Source organism: Candoia aspera, chromosome 1 (genome assembly GCF_035149785.1).
Source record: "Candoia aspera isolate rCanAsp1 chromosome 1, rCanAsp1.hap2, whole genome shotgun sequence".
Lineage (NCBI taxonomy): Eukaryota > Metazoa > Chordata > Lepidosauria > Squamata > Boidae > Candoia > Candoia aspera.
This window is the reverse complement of record NC_086153.1, coordinates 53,530,112-53,552,356: the sequence shown is the minus strand read 5'-3', so window position 1 is coordinate 53,552,356 and position 22,245 is coordinate 53,530,112. Positions and strand designations below refer to the sequence as shown.

Genomic DNA, 22,245 nt, shown 5'->3' with positions numbered 1-22,245 from the left:
CTTGAACGGTAATATATGCAACCCAAGAGTATTCAGCAATTAATACATGCATTATAGGATGCGCGCAGAGGATCAATCAGACAAAGAGACGCTTTAAAAGCGCAACTCTGTGGGAAAAATCAACAAGAGAATTAATACTCCACAGCCACAGATGTATAATCACGACGCACGAACGGCCTACTCCAGACCAGTTTCTCAGACTGCAGGTTTCAAGCTTTTAAGGGGGCTGTAGCCCGCGACCACCGCCTACAAACGAAGAATGGGAGAGGGGTTACACTGAATGCGCGCAGGAGTTTGCAAAGGAACCGGGCAATCACCGAAGAACATACGCCCATCCAACTGACATCTTCCCAGCCGGCAGAATCTCCACGATACCAGTCCCGCATTAGAACCCGCAAGGAACGCACAGAGAATGCAGACCAGCTAAGTAGGCGCGGCTTCATCCGCTCCACCCCTTGGCGTCCTCCTGCGTGCCTGCCGCCGCGCCTCCCCACCCCCCGAGCCGGTGTGTCTCAAGCGATCCGCTTGCGCGTTGCGTTATTTTCTGCTTTCCCAAGTCTCCCACCTTCTCTTGTTCTCTTCTCCTCCTCCCCGCCCCTCGCACGCCAGGCTCGCGGCGCTTCCAGCGTCGGTTTATTCCCTTCCCCCTCCCCCTCCCTCTCCCTCTCCCTGCTATTCCTTCCCTCCTTCGACTCCCCGCTGTGGTCGGGGTGGGCCAAGCAGCGAAATCGGAGGGTGCCGGCAGCCGAGTCAGCCCGAGGGTTGCCAAGGCAGGGACTGGCTGGCGCCTGAAGGGGAGACCCCCCTCCTCCTTCCTCTCGTCCTCGGCGCCTATAGAGAGCAACCGGGCCGGCTCATAAGAAGAGAAGAGCAAGGAGCGGCGGCGACGGGGGGGGGGGAAACGCCCCCCCGGACCTTGAGCAGCAACATGAGGTGAAAGGGGGCCTTCTGCGATCGAGAGAGATCACTGGGGAGGGTGGGGAAGGCATCTCACCCGGGCATTCGGCTCGTCCTTTCATTTGGTGTGGGGGGATGCTTGGGGAAACCGTGTGCGGGTAAGTTTGAGCAGGGGCCCTGCCCCTCAAAACGAAGCGAGGGCTTGACTGGGAAACCCCGGCGAAATGGAGAAGGAGAATCCTAATAGGGAAGCCTCGTGCGGGATTTGACTACTGTAATGTACCTCAGTTCGGAGGAAAGATGCGTGAAAGACCACCATGAGTGGGCTTGGGGGGGGGGTGTTCTCCACTCCCTCCCTCTGCTGGACATGCATGTTCACTATTCACTACCTCCCACCCCGGTATCTGGCGTTGAACTGCGATTTCCCCAGTGTTGTGATTGGGCTTCCTTTCTCTCTAGAAAGTGGGGGAAGTTTGTGTGTGAGTGGATGTTAGTAGGTGGATGAAAAAGGAAAGGGATTGCTGATGGTGTGTTCGCAGGACCAATGGCTCATTTGATATGTACAGCTTTTGTTGCAAACCAGGGTCGTAAAAGAGGTATAGGGATGATAGAAGAAGGGAGGGAGATGAGGTCACTGCATTTAAAGGGGTTAAGGACAACATTTTTAAAAACCGGAGGGAATGATTGGAACCGGAGGAGTGTGAGGCCCTGGCTTTTTTCCGAGGTTTTATGTGCTTTTAAAGGCAAAATATGCACCTTTCTAGATAGTTACCATTACTTCAGAATTTTAGGTGGAGGAGTGAAAAAGTAACACCCCCCCCCCACTTTCAAATCGACGTGTGTTGCATTGCAGCAGCCCCTGCTGGGTTTTCCTTTGTGTAATCGATAAATAAGAAAAAGTCACTCACATAATACCCCAGCAACGGTATGTATTTGCATATAGAATTTATAAAGGGGATTCTTGTCCCCATCAAAGCACCATTATCAGAACTGGTGTTCTCTTTTCTCTCCCCCCCCCAAGGGTTAACCCATGAGGAGATTCCTTTCATTTTGAAACATTTTTTTCCTGTGTATTTTGCATTCTGTGATCACCTCTTTGGCTTTGACGCAATACTTAGAAATGGGACTTGGTAGGCTCTACATCAGCTCCAGGGAAACCTAGCCTCTTAATATAAGCAGTGCAAGTTAGGGATAAACTATCCTTTCTTTCCAGATAGTTGTCATTTTTAAAAAAAATTCAGGGTAAATGTTGGTAAGATTGTAGAATATAATATAATTCCCATGATACAGTCTGTCTTATCTGTTGGTGAGACAAAAACTTGACTGTACATAAAATTTAAATACTTTCTCTTTTAAACTTTTTCTCCTAACAAATTGGTGCCCTTTCTCCCTCTATGACAGCTATATAATCTTCAGGTTATAAATCTGCAGCTGTGTGTGTGTTGGAGAGGTTTTTCTAAGTTTTTTTGTTAGTATTATGAAAAAATCAATTAGCTATATGTACACTGTTTGAGACTACAAGGTATTTATATGCTTTAACTGAACTTGAATGTATATGTTAGATGTTTGGTATCATTAACACATACTTCAGTCAGACTAATTTGGTTTTTCAATACTTCATGAGGTTATGGCTAGATACTGCAAAAACTGTTTTCTGGAACTTGTATTTCTTTTGAGATTTCCTAGGGTGGCCACTATTAATTATAGGGTGTGTCTGTATAATGAGTTGAACACATGGTAAAAAGAAGTATTAGTATGTGCTCCAGTAATACCATCTGTTTAAGTAAATGTCAGCTCATTCAAGCAAATTGTATTCCTTGTAAATATGACTTCAGAATTATCACAATACAACATACACAAAATTGGCTCCCTTTTATCAGTCTGCTAGTCTATTGCCCTGTTTTCTTTAGTTTTGGTCTACTAAGTACCTCTGAAAAATAGACTATAAATTCATTGGATTTATTGTAAGTATAATTAAAAAGGTAAACACAGAGGTTATCCTAATCTAAACAAAGGTCTACTATTTTATGGCTTGTGGCCAAGATGCAACATTAAATAGTACTGCTTATTTTGGGGTGAATTATCTCAGTGGATTCTCTAAGTGGTTAAATAGATTTATAACAATAACTTTTTTCACTATTTATTGAGAACAGATACTCCTTTGATATGTAACTTAAGTTAATTAGAAACTCAGTCCTATGGAGAGAAATTGAAGAGGCTGGGTATATTTAGCCTTAAGAAAAGACAACTGGGATGCGGGTGGGGGGGGAGATATGATAGCATTTTTCAAATACTTGAAACAATGTCATATGAAAGAAGGGGAAGACCTGTTCCTGCTCATTTCAGACTGCAGGACACTTAGTAATAGATTTAAGTTACAGAAATATTCAAATCCCAGTTGAATATTCTTAAAAAACCATTTCCTAACCCTAATAGTAACCTAGCCGTGGAATTAATTTATATAGAGAGGTAGTTGGTTACCTTACATTAGATGTATTCAAGCAAAGGCAAGGCAGCTATCTAGAAAGCTTTTATTTGACTTTCTGCATTGACAAAATTGTTGGGTAAACGTTGATTGTATGCTGTTTCCTCCCATGGTATAGCAATTGCATATATACAGGTAGTCCTCGCTTAACAACCACAATTGGGCCCAGAATTTTAGTTGCTAAGCAAAGCATTCATTAAGCGAATCTGACCCAATTTTATGACACATTTTGCGGCGGTTAAATGAATCATCGCAGGCATTAAGCGAACCACATGGTTGTTAAGTGAATCATCCGGTTCCCCATTGATTTTGCTTGCCAGAAGCTGGCTGGGAAGGTTAAAAATGGTGATCACATGACCACAGGACGCTGCAATGGTTATAAATGTGAACCTTTTGCCAAGTGCCCAAATTGTGATCACATGACCACAAGGATGCTGCAACATTTGTGAGAACTGGTCATAAGTCGGTTTTTTCAGCACCGTTATAAGTCTGAACTGTCATTAAACAAATGGTTGTTAAGTGAGGATAACCCGTAATGGAATTGGAACATCTGTTTAAAACGCTAATGAATGCAGTTAACTTGTATGATAATTTTTATTATATGTTTATATGAAACCAGCGTTGCTAAGATTGTCTATTCTCTCAGGAAACAATGAAGTCCCCTCTTCTACCTTCTATTTAATGTGTGTGTATGTAATATAGCAACTTTGGTTACATTCTTTTAGGACCAAGGCACTATGAAAAATCAGGCTACTTATTTATACTCTGGTGTGCTGTGATAAGATGGTGATGGCAGCAGGCTAATACAAGAAAAATGCACATTCTACTCTTTTCTTCCTTGTTTAGGATTCTGAAAAAGGATATGAGAAAATGCAGAATTCCCTGTTTCCTCTATTAGCTTACTGCACTCTGAACAAAGACTAGTAGTCCAAAAAGGTGAGCTAGGAAGTATAGTAATGCAGAATTACTGTAGTTTTTTCCTTCTTTTATTGGTGACTGCTACATTATGTGAAGTTCTGGAAGTCTGCATGATAAAGCATGAATTTTACAGGTTTTGATTAGAGCTGTGCAAGAATTCTCTGACCTGCTTTGAGATCAAATCCTCAACTTGGAGCTTCATCTCCTATATGTTGCTTAATGGATAGCATGTCTTGACTGCTCTGAGTTCTACAGCCCCCGCTTTTGGGGGGAGATTGTCCTAACAGCCAGGAACCACGCTGAGACAAGGAACTGGTCTCTAATGTTTTATTGCTTGTACATAACAGGAATCCTAACAAACTGAAGAAGCGTGGGAAAACCCCAGCCATATAAACCCCAAAGGTTAAGGCGGTCCCGATCTGTGTCTCTTTGAATGGCTGCCCAATTCCTCAGTGCTACGCATGCGCTTAACAGTCTGGATGGGAGCCCCCTGCTCGCCATCCTTACTCATGACAGAGATGGGTGGTGGCAAAATTTAATAAATAAATATATCTGAAAAAAAGAGAGCCCTGATAGAGGCCTTGCTCTTCCATTATCTAGATGGGAAAAAAAACTATGACTTTTTGTTTTTTATCAGAGCAGGATAAACTTCTCGGGATATTTAGAATAGCAGAGAGGTTTTTGAGCTATATGCTTCTGTTTTTTTCCTTTTTTTAAGCACCCATAACACTTTTCTTTGGTGACAGATTATAATGAAAATTGTATGAAGTTTCAAGCAGGCATGTTGAAGAGATTTTGCAGAAAGAAAAGAGTTGATGGAAAGGAATAATAATATTCCTTTGTAAATGGTTTGGAGCTATGCACAGGAAGAAGTACAAAAGAGTCATTCATCTTTTTTATAAAAATATATTTCTTTAACAAGATAAGTCATCCACAGAACTTCTTACAACTTCTAAGAGTGGGAGCTGGGAAATAGTGAGGTAAACAAACAGTTAATTTATCCTAAGTTCTCTTCACACCAATCTCAACATGCTGCAACTGATGGCCACCTGATTACAGCCATCATTCTGATATGAGGGAAGGCCTGTCAGTCACTGAGTGTAGTACTCCCACTTTCTTCCTTCCTAAGATTTTTTTTTAAATAGAAGAGAATATCTGTAGCTCAGGGTTGAACTGTGGAGTTCTTGGTGTTCTCTGAGCCTGATTGTTTGTTTGCAGAAGTTTCGTTACCCAACTAAGATTTTTTTTTAATATTAGAAAGGCCAAATATACTGGGTTTTTTTTAGTGTCAGCTTTTTTTTATGGTCAGTTACTTCCATTCCATGCAGCGCACTAAATTTTATTCAGTTCAGTGCACTGAATTATATGTGAGAGGAGTTTGTAAAGGACTTGAGTTTGAGGGCAGGACTTCAGGTGTTAAAAACACCCTAAATCGCCCTGTACTTTTTTGGAATAGCTTTACAGTGAGGTGGTGCATGCAATCTCAGTTTTGATTGTTAACATGCATTTGCATAAACAAGGGGTTATATATGCAGATTATATGCTATTGATTATTTAAATTACTTGGGGAAAATTATTATTGCTGCCTTTCAAAACATTGTTTTAATCTATGTCATATTTAGTTCTTCTTGATAAGGCTTTAAATAGGAACAGTTGTTGAAAATAGTGAGATAACATGATTATAAATAATCTGAAATATTTATAGGTAGACCAATCTATATGAAGACCTATTAGTGAAAAAGTGGTATATACAATTTTAAACTTAAGCTTATATTGAAATATTGGTATTAATAATTGATCTTGAACTCTACTTTCAAGATAATTTCTATATATTTATTAAACTTTGAATTTAGGCAACACTATAGCAATTCAAAATGTAAACATTTCCATTCTTAAAAAGAAAGTATTTCACCATTACCTTAATCACAAAGAAAGTAATATTTCTATAATAAGGTTTGTTAACTAGCATTGCTTAAATTTATTTTGTAATGGGGAGAAGTAGAAATAGGTACATATGATCTGGTTTGACCTTGTTAAAACTGCTTATATTTGAATCACAAATGTTTTCTCTTGGGATACAATTGGAATGCAGATGGAGGATAACACTTCTCAAATGCAATCAAATTCAGGCAAGAGCTCATAATCAAGTAGTGATGGAGGTAAGGAAGCAGTTTTTCTTCCACTATTGTATCCTTTGAGTGTCATTCTGCAGTGCTTTCCTGAGTAATTTTTGGCTTTTTAAGGTCTGCTTCACTGGAGATTTGACAGAACCTTTTACTCTGGAATATTTGTAAATATGAAACAAATATATTTACATTTGTTATAACTTTGAGCTCACAGCTCAGATAGTTTAGTTTGTGGGGTATCCCACATCACCATCTGATCACATTTAACTGGGTAGCTTTAAATTTCTAGGGCTAAAGATGACTATAAAGTACTTAGTATAGTTGATGGGCTACCTGCTTGCTCAGTTCTTACCTTGTAGGGATTATTACATCCAATAAGGAGAGGATCTTTTAAACAAATGTATCAGTGGAATATTTATGGGCTGTTGTTAACTTTGTTCTATGTTTCTTTTGATGCACTAAGGAAAGCTATTTTGGCCAGTGCTTGCATATGATAGAAATTGTTTTCTAGAAGATCTGGGAAATACCAGATTGAGCAAGGATCTTATGCTTTTACCAAGGATTACTGTGATATGTTTATTTGTTTATTTTATTTAATATGTAAGTATGGAATGACAGATAATAGCAGAAGCAATATACTTTAATATATAAATATTTGTAAATTAGAAAATAACTATTTCAAGTTGTATATTATAGATACTCAATGCAGAAATTGTGAATTAAATCAACACATCCTTTGAATATAAGAATCTCAGTTTCTCTGGATGGTTGCATTACACAAATACCATTAGTTTCTACTTTGAGAAAAAATAATTAAATTGTTTTATTCAGCAAATTATCAAAAATGCTTTGTTTGCTTTGGAAATGTATGTTTTCCATTGATTTTTTTAAAAAAATAATATTTGATATAATAAAATGCTCCACACTATATGATATTTAAGTCATATCATGTCCATGTATCTATGTTAATCCATTTTCTTCCAAGTTTAATTTAATGGAACTTCTGAGTAGAAGTCTGCCTAAGGGTGGTAAGTAACAACCAAAACACAATTTGTTGGACCAGTTATAAATTGATAAATTAAGTAATAACAGAAATTAAGAAATTTCCTGGGACAGATTGTTTACCTCTTTGTTTACAATTTTCAGTTGGCAGCTTAATATATCCATCTAGATGGTTGGGAAAACAACATATTAAAGTCAAATTTTTTGTCCCTTTTCAATGCTAATAGTAGAGGTTTAATACATGTGAAGCCAGTGCACTGTCAACCCAGTGCACTGTTTTATGTTTTAAGTTGTGAAGAAAAGGTTTGGAATATAACCCCTGAAATGATTTGGTTCATAACTTGTTTGGTGTTAAATATGCTTGTTCCTCAGTTAGGTGTTTTATTTATTAGAAAAGTTTATGTGCCACTTGGTATTTTTTTAAAAACTTCTTGAGAAAGTCCCACACATTTTTCAGAAGCAAAAATACTGCAATTCCGTGATGAGCATATGAGTAGAATAATATATATGTAGAAGCCGTCTTGAGCCATCTATTTTGGCAGCGTTGCCTGACAATAATTCTATAAAACTTAACACTGATTTTTTTAAAACATCAGTTATCTGAGATCTTCTAAAGTCAAGAGGTTGCATACAAAATTGTTCCTTGTCGCAGATAGGCATATGTTCTCTCTAGAAATATAATTTTTATGCTCAGTAGCTATAAAGCTATAAATCCAACTATACTATTAAACAATATCTTATATTGTCATTGACTTTGTTCACCCATAAAACCAATGCAAGGGTTTAGTATGCAGACCTTGTTGCTAGGCAAGTGCAAACCATAATTTGCTTGTTCTGATGTAGTAATGTGATCTTTGAACCAAGCAGGTTCTGACAAATTAACCATGGTAAATGGGCTACCATTTTATGGAGAATGTGATATCGACAAACTTTATTTCAGTGCTGAAACTATAGAATGATAGAGAGTATTTAGTAATTGCCTGGTAATCTTTCCAAGATTGGAAGAAGGATAGAAGGGCATTTTGGTAATTAGGGCATTTCTGTCAGTTAGGAACAAATCATCAAGTTCTATGTTTCTGTGCTTCGGTGCAGGAAAGGAAGACAATAAGTCAATTTCTTTGGCTGCTACACGAGATATTTCTGTGCAACAGTGGCTAAAATTGGCTTGCTCTGTTCTACCTTTTCATGGGGAGGCATAGAGTTCCTTAATTGCTCTTGTCAGAGGGACAAGCGAAATAAGGTGGCAGTCATAATTTTGGTTGGGCTCCCAGTGCTTCACAGAAGACTTTGAAACTAAGCCAAACTGCAGATAAGGAATTCTAAGATCTTTATGTGATATCTAAATCGATGGGCTGTAGTTTAAAATTGATCATCAGAGAACCATCTGAATTCATAGCTTGAAGATTTTACGTATTTCCAACATTTATATGCTGCCTATTCAAGTAACTTGGTTAAATAAATAAATGAATAGCTAAATGGAAATGTATTGTGGTTTGATATAAAGCTTTATCGTATAAAGTTTTATTTTTCTGTGATAGTTAGGATAGGCAGAGTTGTGACCCATGTTTCTAACTGAGCAGTCATGTTTAGCAGTCATTGTGTGGGGTATAAATCCCTGAAATAAATATGCATTCAAATAGTTGAACAAAATGTTTAAGGTCAAATTGTAATTCATTTATTTCTTATAACCTAATATAAATATGCAGTGCAAAAGTTATATGGCTGTGTAACTAATTTTAAGATAATTAACCGCCCAGAGTCCCTCTGGTGGGAGGAGATGGGCAGTGACAAATTCGATGAATAAAATAAATAAATAAATAACAGTATTTTGTTACTGTAGTAAACTCATTAGTGCAGAAGTATTGTTTTAGATTATTTCAGGTATATAAAGATACTATTAAGTTGGCATGCTTTAAAACAAAGTCTCAGGACATCTGTATGAAAATTCCAATATTCAGTTAATCAATCTGCCTAGAAAAGGGCCAGAGGGGGAAGATAAGGAACATTTGGGAGGCTATAGAGGGAGAGGGAGCAATTTTGTAGTGGCTGGCCCTGTCTACTATATTACACACACCCACAGCATGTTCTCATAATTCTAAAAAAATGCCCATTACCTCTCCTAATGGGATTCCCTGACTTACAAGATGAAAAATATGTTTTACAATATTGTTCCTAAAACTGATAACCTCCAGATATGTAAGAGTACAACTCCCAGCAGTTGTAACCAGCATGGCCAATGCTTGCACATGGTAGATTCCCTGACTTACAAAATGAAAAATATAATTTTTATCAGTTACGTGCATATATTGAGAATCAGTTTGGTATAGTGGTTAAAGGTACAAGGCTAGAAACCAGGAGACCATGATTTCTAGTCCTGCCTTAGGCATGAAGCCAGCTGGGTGACTTTGAACCATTCACCGTCTCTCAGAAAACTGCAACTTATGAAGAGTCTTTCTATTCTTGCTTTAGGATTCCCCCCCACCTCCCTCACTCTTTCTTGCAGAATTCTTCGGACTCAAAAGTGTTCTTATGCCTACTTGTACATAATCCCCACTGATTTTCAGTAATATTCAAGTCTGAGAACTATTAAGGCCATTTTATTTTTCTTTTCTGTAATTATTTCATGGTTGATTTGGAGGTATTTCTTGCATTGTTGTGTGGATGAAATAAGCAAATCTATTTTCAGCTTTACCTTCTTCTGTGATGTGGGCCATCATTGCATAGGATAAGTTGATATTTAATTGAATCCATGTTTCCTTCCCCCTGCATGTTATTTCCTGCACCATTGGCTGCCACACAACTCCAAAGCATAATAGAGTCACCCTCATGCTTAATAGTTGGAAAAGTGTTTTTTCTTCAAATACTTCACCTTTTTTTTTCTCCAAATGTATCTTATGTGGTTGTGGCTGAACAGTACAATTTTTATATTGGTCTAGACATTTTGTTCGAAAAGATTTCAGATTTGCGCTTGTTAGGCAATGACTTTTGTGATGAGATCAAAGGCAAGGTTTCCTTCTGACAAATCTTCCATTGCAGATCATGGTTATATAAACAGTGCTGTATTGTATATAACTTCCAACAACCTAAGAGACGGCTTTATACATGGACTTCACCAGATGGACAACACCGAAATCGGATTGACTACATCCTTTGCAGCCAAAGGTGGCGGACATCTATACAGTCAGTAAAAACAAGACCTGGAGCTGACTGTAGTTCCGATCACGAACTTCTTCTTGCACAATTTAGGATCAGACTAAAGAGATTAGGGAAGACCCACAGATCAGCTAGATATGAGCTCACTAATATTCCTAAGGAATATGCAGTGGAGGTGAAGAATCGATTTAAGGGACTGGACTTAGTAGATAGGGTCCCGGAAGAACTCTGGACAGAAGTTCGCAACATTGTTCAGGAGGCAGCAACAAAATACATCCCAAAGAAAGAGAAAACCAAGAAGGCAAAATGGCTGTCTGCTGAGACACGAGAAGTAGCCCAAGAAAGAAGGCAAGCAAAAGGCAACAGTGATAGGGGGAGATATGCCCAATTAAATGCAAAATTCCAGAGGTTAGCCAGAAGAGAGAAGGAATTATTTTTAAACAAGCAATGCGCGGAAGTGGAAGAAGACAATAGAATAGGAAGGACAAGAGACCTCTTCCAGAAAATTAGAAACATTGGAGGTAAATTCCAGGCCAAAATGGGTATGATCAAAAACAAAGATGGCAAGGACCTAACAGAAGAAGAAGAGATCAAGAAAAGGTGGCAAGAATATACAGAAGACCTGTATAGGAAGGATAACAATATCGGGGATAGCTTTGACGGTGTGATCAGTGAGCTAGAGCCAGACATCCTGAAGAGTGAGGTTGAGTGGGCCTTAAGAAGCATTGCTAATAACAAGGCAGCAGGAGACGACGGCATCCCAGCTGAACTGTTCAAAATCTTGCAAGATGATGCTGTCAGGGTAATGCATGCTATATGCCAGCAAATTTGGAAAACACAAGAATGGCCATCAGATTGGAAAAAATCAACTTCTATCCCCATACCAAAAAAGGGAAACACTAAAGACTGTTCAAACTATCGAACAGTGGCACTCATTTCACATGCCAGTAAGGTAATGCTCAAGATCCTGCAAGGTAGACTTCAGCAATTCATGGAGCGAGAATTGCCAGATGTACAAGCTGGCTTTAGAAAAGGCAGAGGAACTAGGGACCAAATTGCCAATATCCGCTGGATAATGGAAAAAGCCAGGGAGTTTCAGAAAAACATCTATTTCTGTTTTATTGACTATTTCTAAAGCCTTTGACTGTGTGGACCATAACAAATTGTGGCAAGTTCTTAGTGGTATGGGGATACCAAGTAATCTTGTCTGCTTCCTGAAGAATCTGTATAACGACCAAGTAGCAACAGCAAGAACAGACCACGGAACAACGGACTGGTTTAAGATTGGAAAACGAGTACGGCAGGGCTGTATACTCTCACCCTACCTATTCAACTTGTATGCAGAACACATCATGCGACATGCTGGGCTTGAGGAATCCAAGGCTGGAGTTAAAATCGCTGGAAGAAACATTAACAATCTCAGATATGCAGATGATACCACTTTGATGGCTGAAAGCGAAGAGGAATTGAGGAGCCTTATGATGAAGGTGAAAGAAGGAAGTGCAAAAGCTGGCTTGCAGCTAAACCTCAAAAAAACCAAGATTATGGCAACCAGCTTGATTGATAACTGGCAAATAGAGGGAGAAAATGTAGAAGCGGTGAAAGACTTTGTATTTCTAGGTGCGAAGATTACTGCAGATGCTGACTGCAGCCAGGAAATCAGAAGACTCTCAATCCTTGGGAGAAGAGCAATGACAAATCTCGATAAAATAGTCAAGAAAAGAGACCTCACACTGACAACAAAGGTCCGCATAGTTAAAGCAATGGTGTTCCCCGTAGTAACATATGGCTGCGAGAGCTGGACCATAAGGAAGGCTGAGAGAAGGAAGATCGATGCTTTGGAACTGTGGTGTTGGAGGAAAATTCTGAGAGTGCCTTGGACTGCAAGAAGATCAAACCGGTCCATCCTCCAGGAAATAAAGCCAGACTGCTCACTTGAGGGAAGGACATTAAAGGCCAAACTGAAATACTTTGGCCACATAATGAGAAGACAGGACACCCTGGAGAAGATGCTGATGCTAGGGAGAGTGGAAGGCAAAAGGAAGAGGGGCCGACCAAGGGCAAGGTGGATGGATGATATTCTAGAGGTGACAGACTCGTCCCTGGGGGAGCTGGGGGTGTTGACGACCGACAGGAAGCTCTGGCGTGGGCTGGTCCATGAAGTCATGAAGAGTCGGAAGCGACTAAACGAATAAACAACAACAGTCCATTGTCATAATTATATCATTTTTATGAGAATTTTTTACATAGATAAAAGATAAACATGAAAAAATATATAAAGAAAGAGTAAGAAAGAAAAAAAGATGAAAGAAAAAGTGCAGAAAACAATATAGATAAAGAAAAAATATTTTAAAAAAACTTCTGATCTTTACAGCAGTTAACAAATTTATTCTCTCTCCTCCCCTTTTAAGTTTACATATATAATTCTCTTCTTCCCTTATTCAATCCTTTTTAATCAGCAAACCTAGAAATCATCAAGTCATTTTTATCTCATTTCAACAAAAAGTCTATAAAGTATTTCCAGCCTTTTATGAAAATAATTCTTGCTTTATCCCTGGTCATCTGAACAGAGTAGCATCTTTTTCTGTTTAAATCTAATCCCTCTTTCCAATTTGTCCCATCAGAATGGTATTCTTTTCTGTTTGACTTTATCAATCAGGAAGATGAGTTCTTTTCTTTCATGCAGTTGCTGTAAAGCCTGGTTTCTTGTCTTCCTGACAAAGTGCACAATGCCTCTTGGTACATTTCTTGACTTTACATATCTTGTATTAATTTCATATACCTTGTCCAGTTCTGCATCCATGTCTTCTTTGTTCTATTCCAAAAAAATTGTTAAGACTTCAACAACCCTCCTTAATATCCTCACCAAATTGTTCTTTTTCCATCTCTTGGTTCTTTGTTTCTATCTTAGTTTCCAAAATTTCTATTTTTCCCTTAATTTGTTCAAGTTTTTAATTAATTTTATTCCATATTTGCAAATCTTTCCTCCATTCTCCCTTCAAGTGTAAGCAATTTTCTCTTAACAGATTCAGTCACTGATGCTGTCACTGATGCTGTGAAACTCTCCCCTAATTCTTCAAACATCCTTTTCAGAATCTCTGGTGCAATCCCTATTGTTTGCTCTGTTAACAATCCCCTCTCCTCTCTTCTTTTGCTGCTTTTCTAGTGATAGCCATTCCTCTCTTTTAATTTATTTTAATTTAAATTCTTTTTAATTTAGAAAAGAAAAGCAACAAACAAAAGAGAGCTCCCCACCCCCTTTCCTCTATGTCCTTAAGTCTTTGGTCCCCTTCAGGACTCTGTAGCTGTATAGTCTATGATCTTTCGCAATTTTCCTTATCTCTTTGTTTAAAAAACTCAACCGATCGTTTCTCTTGCAAAATTTAAACAGTCCTTTTTCCCACGGAGGTATGCATTAACTAATTCAAAAATACGTTAAAGTAACAAATTTTCCAAATTTGACTGATCCCTTTATCTTTTTAAAATTTTCATAGTTCAAAATCTTGGTAAGCTTTTTGCTTTTAATTATTTTTAAATCCTTATAGTTGTTTCTTTGTGTTTCACTTTAATCACACCCCAGGCCAAAGGAACACTCACCAGGTGGTATAGTTGTTCTGCTGCCTAGAAGATCTCTGTAGCTTTTAAATTATTTGTAATGCAGATATGCTTTAGAAAGTAGAGTTTGGGTAAATCCAGTGTCCTTCAGGAGGCATCACTTGAGACTGTGAGCTTGATGTTTGTTCCTCATCTCACATGGCACTCTTACCTGTGGGTTGCCCTCAGGTTCCCTCCAGATCCTGCAGGTTTTCTCACAAAGAGCTGCCTTCTGAAGCACATGTGGGTGATCTGTTAGCTTCTCCTTATCCGGAGAAGCTCTGATGAATTGGGCTTGCTTCCTGGTCACCGGCCGCTGCCTCAGCATCATCTCAGTTCGCCAATTTTCTCCATTTGGAAGTCCACTACTAGTCCATTGTCAGCTAAACTTTTTGGCAGTTCATTTGCAATTATATTTGGGTTCTCTCGCAGATCTATCCAGTTTTTGTGTAGTTTGAGCAGAGATTTTTCTTGATCTTCACAGTAAATGTCCAGCAGTCAGTGAGGAAATTGAAGCTGAAAAGAGATTGGATATTTCAGGAAGACAAGCCAATGATTTGAAGCATAACTCCAAATCAACCATGAACTACTTACAGGAAAGAAAGACAAAGGTTGTGAAATGGCCTTAACAGTCCCCAGGCTTTTATTTTACTGAAAATTTGTGGGGAGATCTCAAATACACAGTGTATGCAAGGAAACCCAAGAATATTTTTGAGCTTGAAGACTTCTGAAAAGAATAGAGGGGAAAAAATCCAAAAGCAAGAATAGAAAAATTCTTCACTGGCTATAGGGAACATTTGAAGTATTACTACAGTATTAATAAGAGATGGTCATATTTAAACAAATGATGAATGGTTATCTCTTCCTGATGTTATAATAGTGGATTCTGGTACTTGGCAACTAGATGATCTCCAAGGTCTTTTCCAATTCTTACATTCTATATAACTACACACAACTGCCATTATCTTCATTGCCCAAAGACATCCAGGAAAACAATTGATGTTGAATTTATAGCTGGCTGTCCAAGGGTTTTGCTGAATAACTATTCAGAATATGAATCAATATATTGATAAATAAAATGGTTTACATTAAAAAGAAATATGTATTAATATATTGATTCATATTCTGTCTTTCTGCTCATAGGGCAGTACATAATGAAGCAGCACTCTAAAAGGTGAATGCTGCTGCTGTGGTCACAAATGGCGATCATTTTATTTAATTATTTAATTAATTATTTATTTATTATTCAAATTTAATTACCGCCTATCTCCCCCAAAAGAGGGACTCTTTTATTACAATTCATATCCTGCTTTTCTGCCATAGAGCAGATGAAGTGGCTAAAAAAAATAAAGCACTGAAATTTCTATTAAAGCTAACTCAAACTGAAAAGGCTTGTCTGAAGAGAATGCCACCTCCTTGTGATTTTATTTCCACAGTGTTAACCAGATGAGATGAGTAGATCGCTCTGAAAGACAGTGTTTGGCCCAAAGTCATGCAGAGAGCTTCCATGAAAAAGTATAGATTTGAACCTGGTCTCCTGCTTCTTCTTTAAAAAATAGAGAATGGAGACCTTTTTAAATCAATCAATAGAAAATTTGGGTAAAACATTGTGGACAATGTGGCCTAATACTACCTTTGAAGAAAGAGGGGTGGAGGGGGGAAATGACCTGGAAAATTATATCCTAAACAAAACAGCTTTAAAAAGAACAAAATTTCTTGAAAGTCTTCTTTTTTGCCCTGTTTTTGGAAAAAGGAAACCTAACTTGCATGCTGATACTAGATTTTCAGGTTAAGCCTAAATATTTTTTTTAAAAGAGTAATAGTATTAAAAAGGCTCTCAAGTTAAGATTGACTCTTGATGGCTTCATGGACAGTCCTCATTTAGCGACTACCTCATTGACCATTCACAAATATGATGGCAATAAATAGTAGTTAAAAAATCATTTTCTGACCAATGTGTGCACTTCCGACCAAATTTCAGCACCTGACAACAATGCACATCAGAGAGTAATGTTGGTGTTGCTGCACAAGCGAACTTTATCTAAGTGAGATGGTAGGAAGCAGTGATCTTTGCTGCATTTTTCTGTTATGTGATTCACTTAGCAACCATTTTGCTGGAACAAATTCTTGTCCCTAAATGAGGACAGGGTAATCATGCAGTGATTTTTTTTTTAATAATATAGAAGTGGTTTGCTGTTGCCTTCTCCCAGAATGTTTTTCAGCCTCCTATACAAACCTGATATTCCTTGGTGGTCTCCTATCTAAGTACCTATTGAGCCTGATTTTGCTCAGCTTCCAAGCTTTCAAGGAGAAGCTGAATTCTGACACTGGCCAAAGGTAAAATAAATGCCCATGATAAGTCTGAAAGTTTTGAGAATTAAATGTACCATTCCCAACAAATAGTTGTAATTTACACAGTGAAAACCTTAAGGGACGCCCATGCTCCATTAACTTCATTAATGGAGTACGCATTTGCTTAAAATAATTAAAAATAGGGAGAATCTCTTAAAATATAAATCAACCTTGGGGTTAATTTATTTTCTTACATCAGATACTCAAAGGACTTTTAGAACTTCTGCCTAGATCTTTTTTATTTATGGCAAATTTGGGGAGAACTTCAAATTTGCTAGTTGAGAAAGCTTCCTAACCTTCTTCAGAAATCTCCACAAAACCATATCGAAAGCTTTTTGACTTCCAACCAAATAACAGCTTCTACATTCAATCTATTTTTAATTAAACCAAATTATTTAAGTCTAAAATGTAATTATTTGAAAGGCTCCACTTTTCCTAGTATCACTGTTTCTCTACAATGCAATAAAAATGTTTGGAATACAGTTCATAATGAACAAAAATCAGAAATCTGTGTTACAGAAGACATGATGAGGTTATTATTTTTTTAAAAAAATTCTCCCTGGGGATTTAGCTTTGAATTATATGCCAATTAGCCTGCTGAGTATTATCAGCAAATTATGTGCCATTTATTTATGCAGGCAATAATTCATTGGAGCACAGAATTGTGTAGCTGATAAGCAGGCATTAGAATCAGTTGGGGATCTTTAGACCATGGCATGATTTAAATAATCTCATAGAGTAACCCATAGCCAGACTGGAGGGAGTTCTGTACATGGCTCAAATTTGAAATGCTTCACTTGGAGTGTGAAATGGGTTGTTCCAAGCTCTTTGGAAATGATTCATGCTTGAAACAGTATTTCACACTTGAAACAGAATGCTTTACATTTCAGACTTTTCCCATTATGTTTGGTTTGTGCTCAGTCTGTTTTGTGCTCAGAACAACTGTTTCATACTTGAAATAGGGTGTTCTGAATTAAACGAATGTTTTGTATTCAAAATTGTTCAAATTCAAAACATTTTGCATTTGTAATAAATACTACCATTTGTAATAAATAGTAATCATATGGAACAGGTGAGATTCTTTATTTCAGAGTTGTTTTGCAATATATCAATACATTAGAAACATTAAATACCCAAATATTTTGGGGTGAATGTTGGGCAATTTATCTTTGCAGTACTTAAAGTTCTTGAAACCAAAGCAGCACTGCATCTCTTACATGGTGCTTCAGTTTATAAATCTGAAGATTAGGATTATTGATATTGTTCAGTTTAATTTTTTGTGATCACTTTTGACCGTGCCTAGATGTGTGCCTAACAATAATGGTGAGGGCATAGTTATACTCTTTCAATCTGACTGAAACGGATTTGTTTTTTTTCCTGCCTAGGCTAACTCTGCTACAAGACATCTTTAAAGATACTGTAACTAGGGGGGAGAATGTTGGGAAAACTTCATCTTTGTGGTTTTTTTCTTGGAATTAATGGCCTCTTTAAGTGTCAGGGAGTCTAAGGAAACTATTAAAAATGAGCATGGGATTTCATCTTCAGTTATATATCGCCATATGGAACAGTAACAAAGTTTTACTTTGGCTAGACTTAATGCTATGACATCAGCAATTTAGTGGATATAAACTTGAAAATCCCACATGAGCAGTAAGTTTGCCCTTGTGACAGAAATGATTGAATTGTTTGGTGGAGGATGTATTATATATAGCACTGTTCCTTTTATAGGCAAGTATGCTACCTGTGCCATGTGTAGTATTAGGAATATTGCCATGCATAGTATTAGAAATATTAAACAAGAAACTTGTTTAACTTTTAATAATGGAAGGTCTGTTTAATTGGTAAGAATAAGTTTAAGGAAGTTAGGGCAGAGAAATTACAAGATTAAAATATTTTTATATGTTTTATCGTCAGCTTGTAATGGAATAGAAGGCTCATTCGTACATATGCCTGTACTGTACAGTTTATAATGTGTTAGTTCTCTGCTTTCTGGTCAAATTTTGTAACAAAACTGATACAGGTAATCCTCGACTTACGACCACAATTGGGACTAGAATTTCTGTTGCTAAGCAATGCGGTCATAAATTGAGATGTCACACGACCACATCGCTTAGCAACCGCAATCCCAGCAGTCCCAGTTGCTGTCGTTAACCAAGAATCATGGGTCATTAAGTGAGTACCCACCCCAGTCTGAGCCATTCTGGGCTTGGTCCCTCCCAGCCCTGAGCCTCAGTAGGGTAAGGGACTACCTCCAACTCCCCCTACCTACCTATCTTCCCCCATCTCTGCCCTTTCGGCTGCCCTGCACCCTGCCTTGCAGAGTGGCAAGCAGCCCCAGAACTGCGCAGCTCTGGGGCTGCTTGCCACGCCCCAGGAAGCTGCAGCCGCCCCAGCCCAGTCCCAGCCACAGTTGCCCTCACCACCCTGCACTCCAAGACTCCTGCTGCCCTGCACTTTGCCACCCCAGCTGACTTTTATTGTCTTCTTGCTCCTGCTGCTGACAAGGCATGCCAGGCCTGGCAACTGGGCCAGGCTGGAGCTGGGCTTCGTGCTGCAAAAAAAAAAAAAAGCCTGTGAGCCACAGTGCCAAAAAGCCATCTCGGTTGCACCCATGGATCGGAACTGCCCACGAATTGCAAGGAAAGGATCCAGTGTAACTAAGCCAAACTGGGGCCTGACTTTGCCACCCTGCTCCTCCCTGCGCCTCCTCGCCCCTCTTCCCAGCCCTCATTCACCTGTTGGGTTTTTCCAGGATAAAAGCAGAGAGCCTCTCTAACCCTAATGTTAGTCTAAGACTGCAGGGAATGGCTTCCCCCCTTAAAAAATATCTGCTGCCAAATGAAGACCCAAAGGAATGAGGCAAACCTGAATGGGAATCCAAGCTCCACGCTTCCTCTTCTCCATCCAACCCTCCGATTTGGAAGAAAGACCTCGAAGAGGGTTCGGGCCTTGGGTTCCTTGCAGCCAATGAGCGCGTGATCGGAGCTTGCTAGCAGATCAAACACAGCCTCCCACACAGGGTTCGGTTCCTGCATGGACTGCCTCCACCACCACCTTTGTTTCCTTGTCTGAGGGGAGAGTGCCTGTCCCTAAAAAGCCACACTTGGTCCGGAACGAATGGTTGTAAGTCAAGGAACCCAAAGCCTGTAATGTGAACTTTTAGCTGTTGCTTATTTTTAAAGAAGCATTTATCATAATATGATCTTGAGCAAATGCTTCTGTAATAGCCTGTATTAAAACCCAGAGAAATTAAGATCCTATTGATGAAACACAGCCCGCACCCCCCAACAGTATATTCCCTCTGCTTAGTGAGGTTATACCATTAACAAAGATGTGTTCCATCCAGGACCAGTGAAAACATGTATTTAAATTATTGCCATATAAGGCAATGGACAACAGGTTTGAAGTAGTTACAGCATTTTTGTCACATATTTAGATGCCAGTGAATAAGTTACCAGGAAATAGATGAAAACTTTTATATACAGAAGAAAAGAAATTATAGTTGTGTGGGGAAGGATTAATGTAATGCCAGATATCTACTTGATTATATTTGCACATATAATCTTGAAGCACAATAATTGAAGAATATAATTTGAGTGGGGTGGTGTCATGACCTAGAAAGAGATCAGGGTCTGATTCATATTGTATCTAGCTATTATATGCCAATTACTTGGTATACTATAATATAGGAAACTGTTACATATTTGTTTTAGAAAGTTGTGGTTGGACTAAATTCAATAATGCTATCCACTCCCAGTTTAACAGTGTGTGTTAAAAACTCTTCATCTGATAGTTTGTCATTAATTAGCTTAGAAAATCTATATAGGTTTGGAGCTTATATGTCAACATTTTTGAGAAAGCTGTGTGTTACAGTTCTAAAATTTATGTTTTTACCTTCCTTGAAATAAAGATGCACTCTTGAGTTGTATGTCAGTAGTAATTCAAAAAGGGATGCCTTATTTCAGTTAGGAGTTGAATGAAGAATTTTTATGGAGATGCACTTCTGCAACTACAATACCATGAGCATAGGAGGTTTTACAGTACTATGCAAAATATTCAAAAGGAAAATTCCACAAAGTATATTAGCACAAACAAATCACCCCTCCTTGAAAAATTTAAACAGCCATATTGCTTGAAGGGCTTGTGTAGCTGAAAGGCCTCCATGGCTGCTTTGTAAACTGTCCTCAGATATTTTGGTGTCAATGTGTATGTCCAGTATGCATGCATACAGAAAGTACTTCTGCTGGGCCCACCACTGAAGCAATTGAGACATGCACATCTACAGTCGGGTAGCTTTCAAAGTAGTTACAAAGGATAGATGTGTGATTCTGGGAAAAGACACAATTTCAGACAGGTGCTATATTCATCCTCCTGTGTACTCCAAAGCATCTTGTAATCAAATTCAAAGCATTTCACAGCCCTTTTACTGACTTTGCAGTTTCTTAGGTCCTCCCCTTCCCCCCCTTTTTGAAATGTCAGCTTCTTCCAAACATAAATATATGCTAACTTCAGAAGATTGGGTTGCAATCTGTCCGTCATTCAAATCATATTATGGTTTGAATTTGCTTTTTAAGCAAAATACATGGTTAGTATAGTTTATTATTGATTAGCCATTAGGCCATATCAAAATACAGAATATAAAACATAGAACATTAATAAGATCATATATAAAAATAAAATAAACAAATTAGACAAGAAAAGGAATAAAAATGCAAATCATACTTCTGAATTACCCCTACAGTTTACCCCAATCAGGCTTACATGTGCAGATCTCAACTGAACTGTTTTGTTCAAATAAAGGGCTTTATTACATGTAATTTTTGAATTCTGACCACACATGAAGTATGTTGTTTTAATATAAGGATCCCAGTAGGTTGTTTGTCTAATGTGCAGTCTAGATACTGATCTTTCATTCTTATACAATTGACATTCAAATAATATCTGTGTTATGTCTTCTATCTCTGGAACATGGTTTGGACGCTTTGTTAGTCTCTGAACCAACTCTACACATCTTCTGAAGGCTAAATTAGATAATTTATGATATAGTTTAGTTAGGGCCATTGAATTTGTTAGGGTCTTTGGGTTAGGTTCAACTCCTGGTGGCTGCACAGACCATATTTAATATAATTACTATGCTATACAATCATATGAGTCTGGTGGCTAACAGCAGTTAAGATAAATAAAACCATAAAACACAATTCCATTAAAAGAATAAAATTAATAAGACCAACTGATAAAATAGATGAACAACAACTTAAAATTATTTTTCCCACTGGGCTTTTGGATTTTAATCTTAAAATTCAAATGCCTGGTAGAAGAAAATTGTTTTAAATTCCTTCCTAAATGTCAGTGGGGGGACCATTGTAAGGAGCAGACTTTTTCATAAAACTAGTCAGCAAGAAAAAGACACTTTTCCTAGTTCATACCCACATATCTGTTTTTTGAGAAGCAGCTACCATGGGCAGAGATTTGAGAAGAAACAAGAGTTTTTCACATCAAATAACAATTTCTGAAATCCAAGTGGTTCTTATTTCTTGACTTTGCTAGCCTCTCAAGGTTTCATAGATGCTTACATTTAAGCACATGTCACTGCAGAAAAAAGATGCAGTGAAACATTTTAACTGATTAATTTGGGGGATAGGGTTCCATTATTCACAAAAGTTGTGTTAAATTGGAAAGTATATCACCTGCATTGATTTGTATCATTTGTGAAATGAT

General features: G+C 38.1%; 1 protein-coding gene across 3 annotated transcripts in view; it reads left to right on the top strand.

The window, feature by feature from the left end:
- Positions 1 to 496: 496 nt before the first annotated feature.
- Positions 497 to 22,245, top strand: part of ENAH (ENAH actin regulator) — a 75,099-nt gene continuing 53,350 nt past the window's right edge. The window contains exon 1 of one of the 3 annotated variants that reach the window (XM_063304193.1): positions 497 to 933. In XM_063304193.1, the coding sequence (XP_063160263.1) occupies positions 929 to 933 (5 nt within the window). In that variant the 5' untranslated portion in view covers positions 497 to 928. The remainder of the gene's footprint in view (positions 934 to 22,245) is intronic. The other 2 variants (XM_063304200.1, XM_063304208.1) reach the window with 2 other exon arrangements.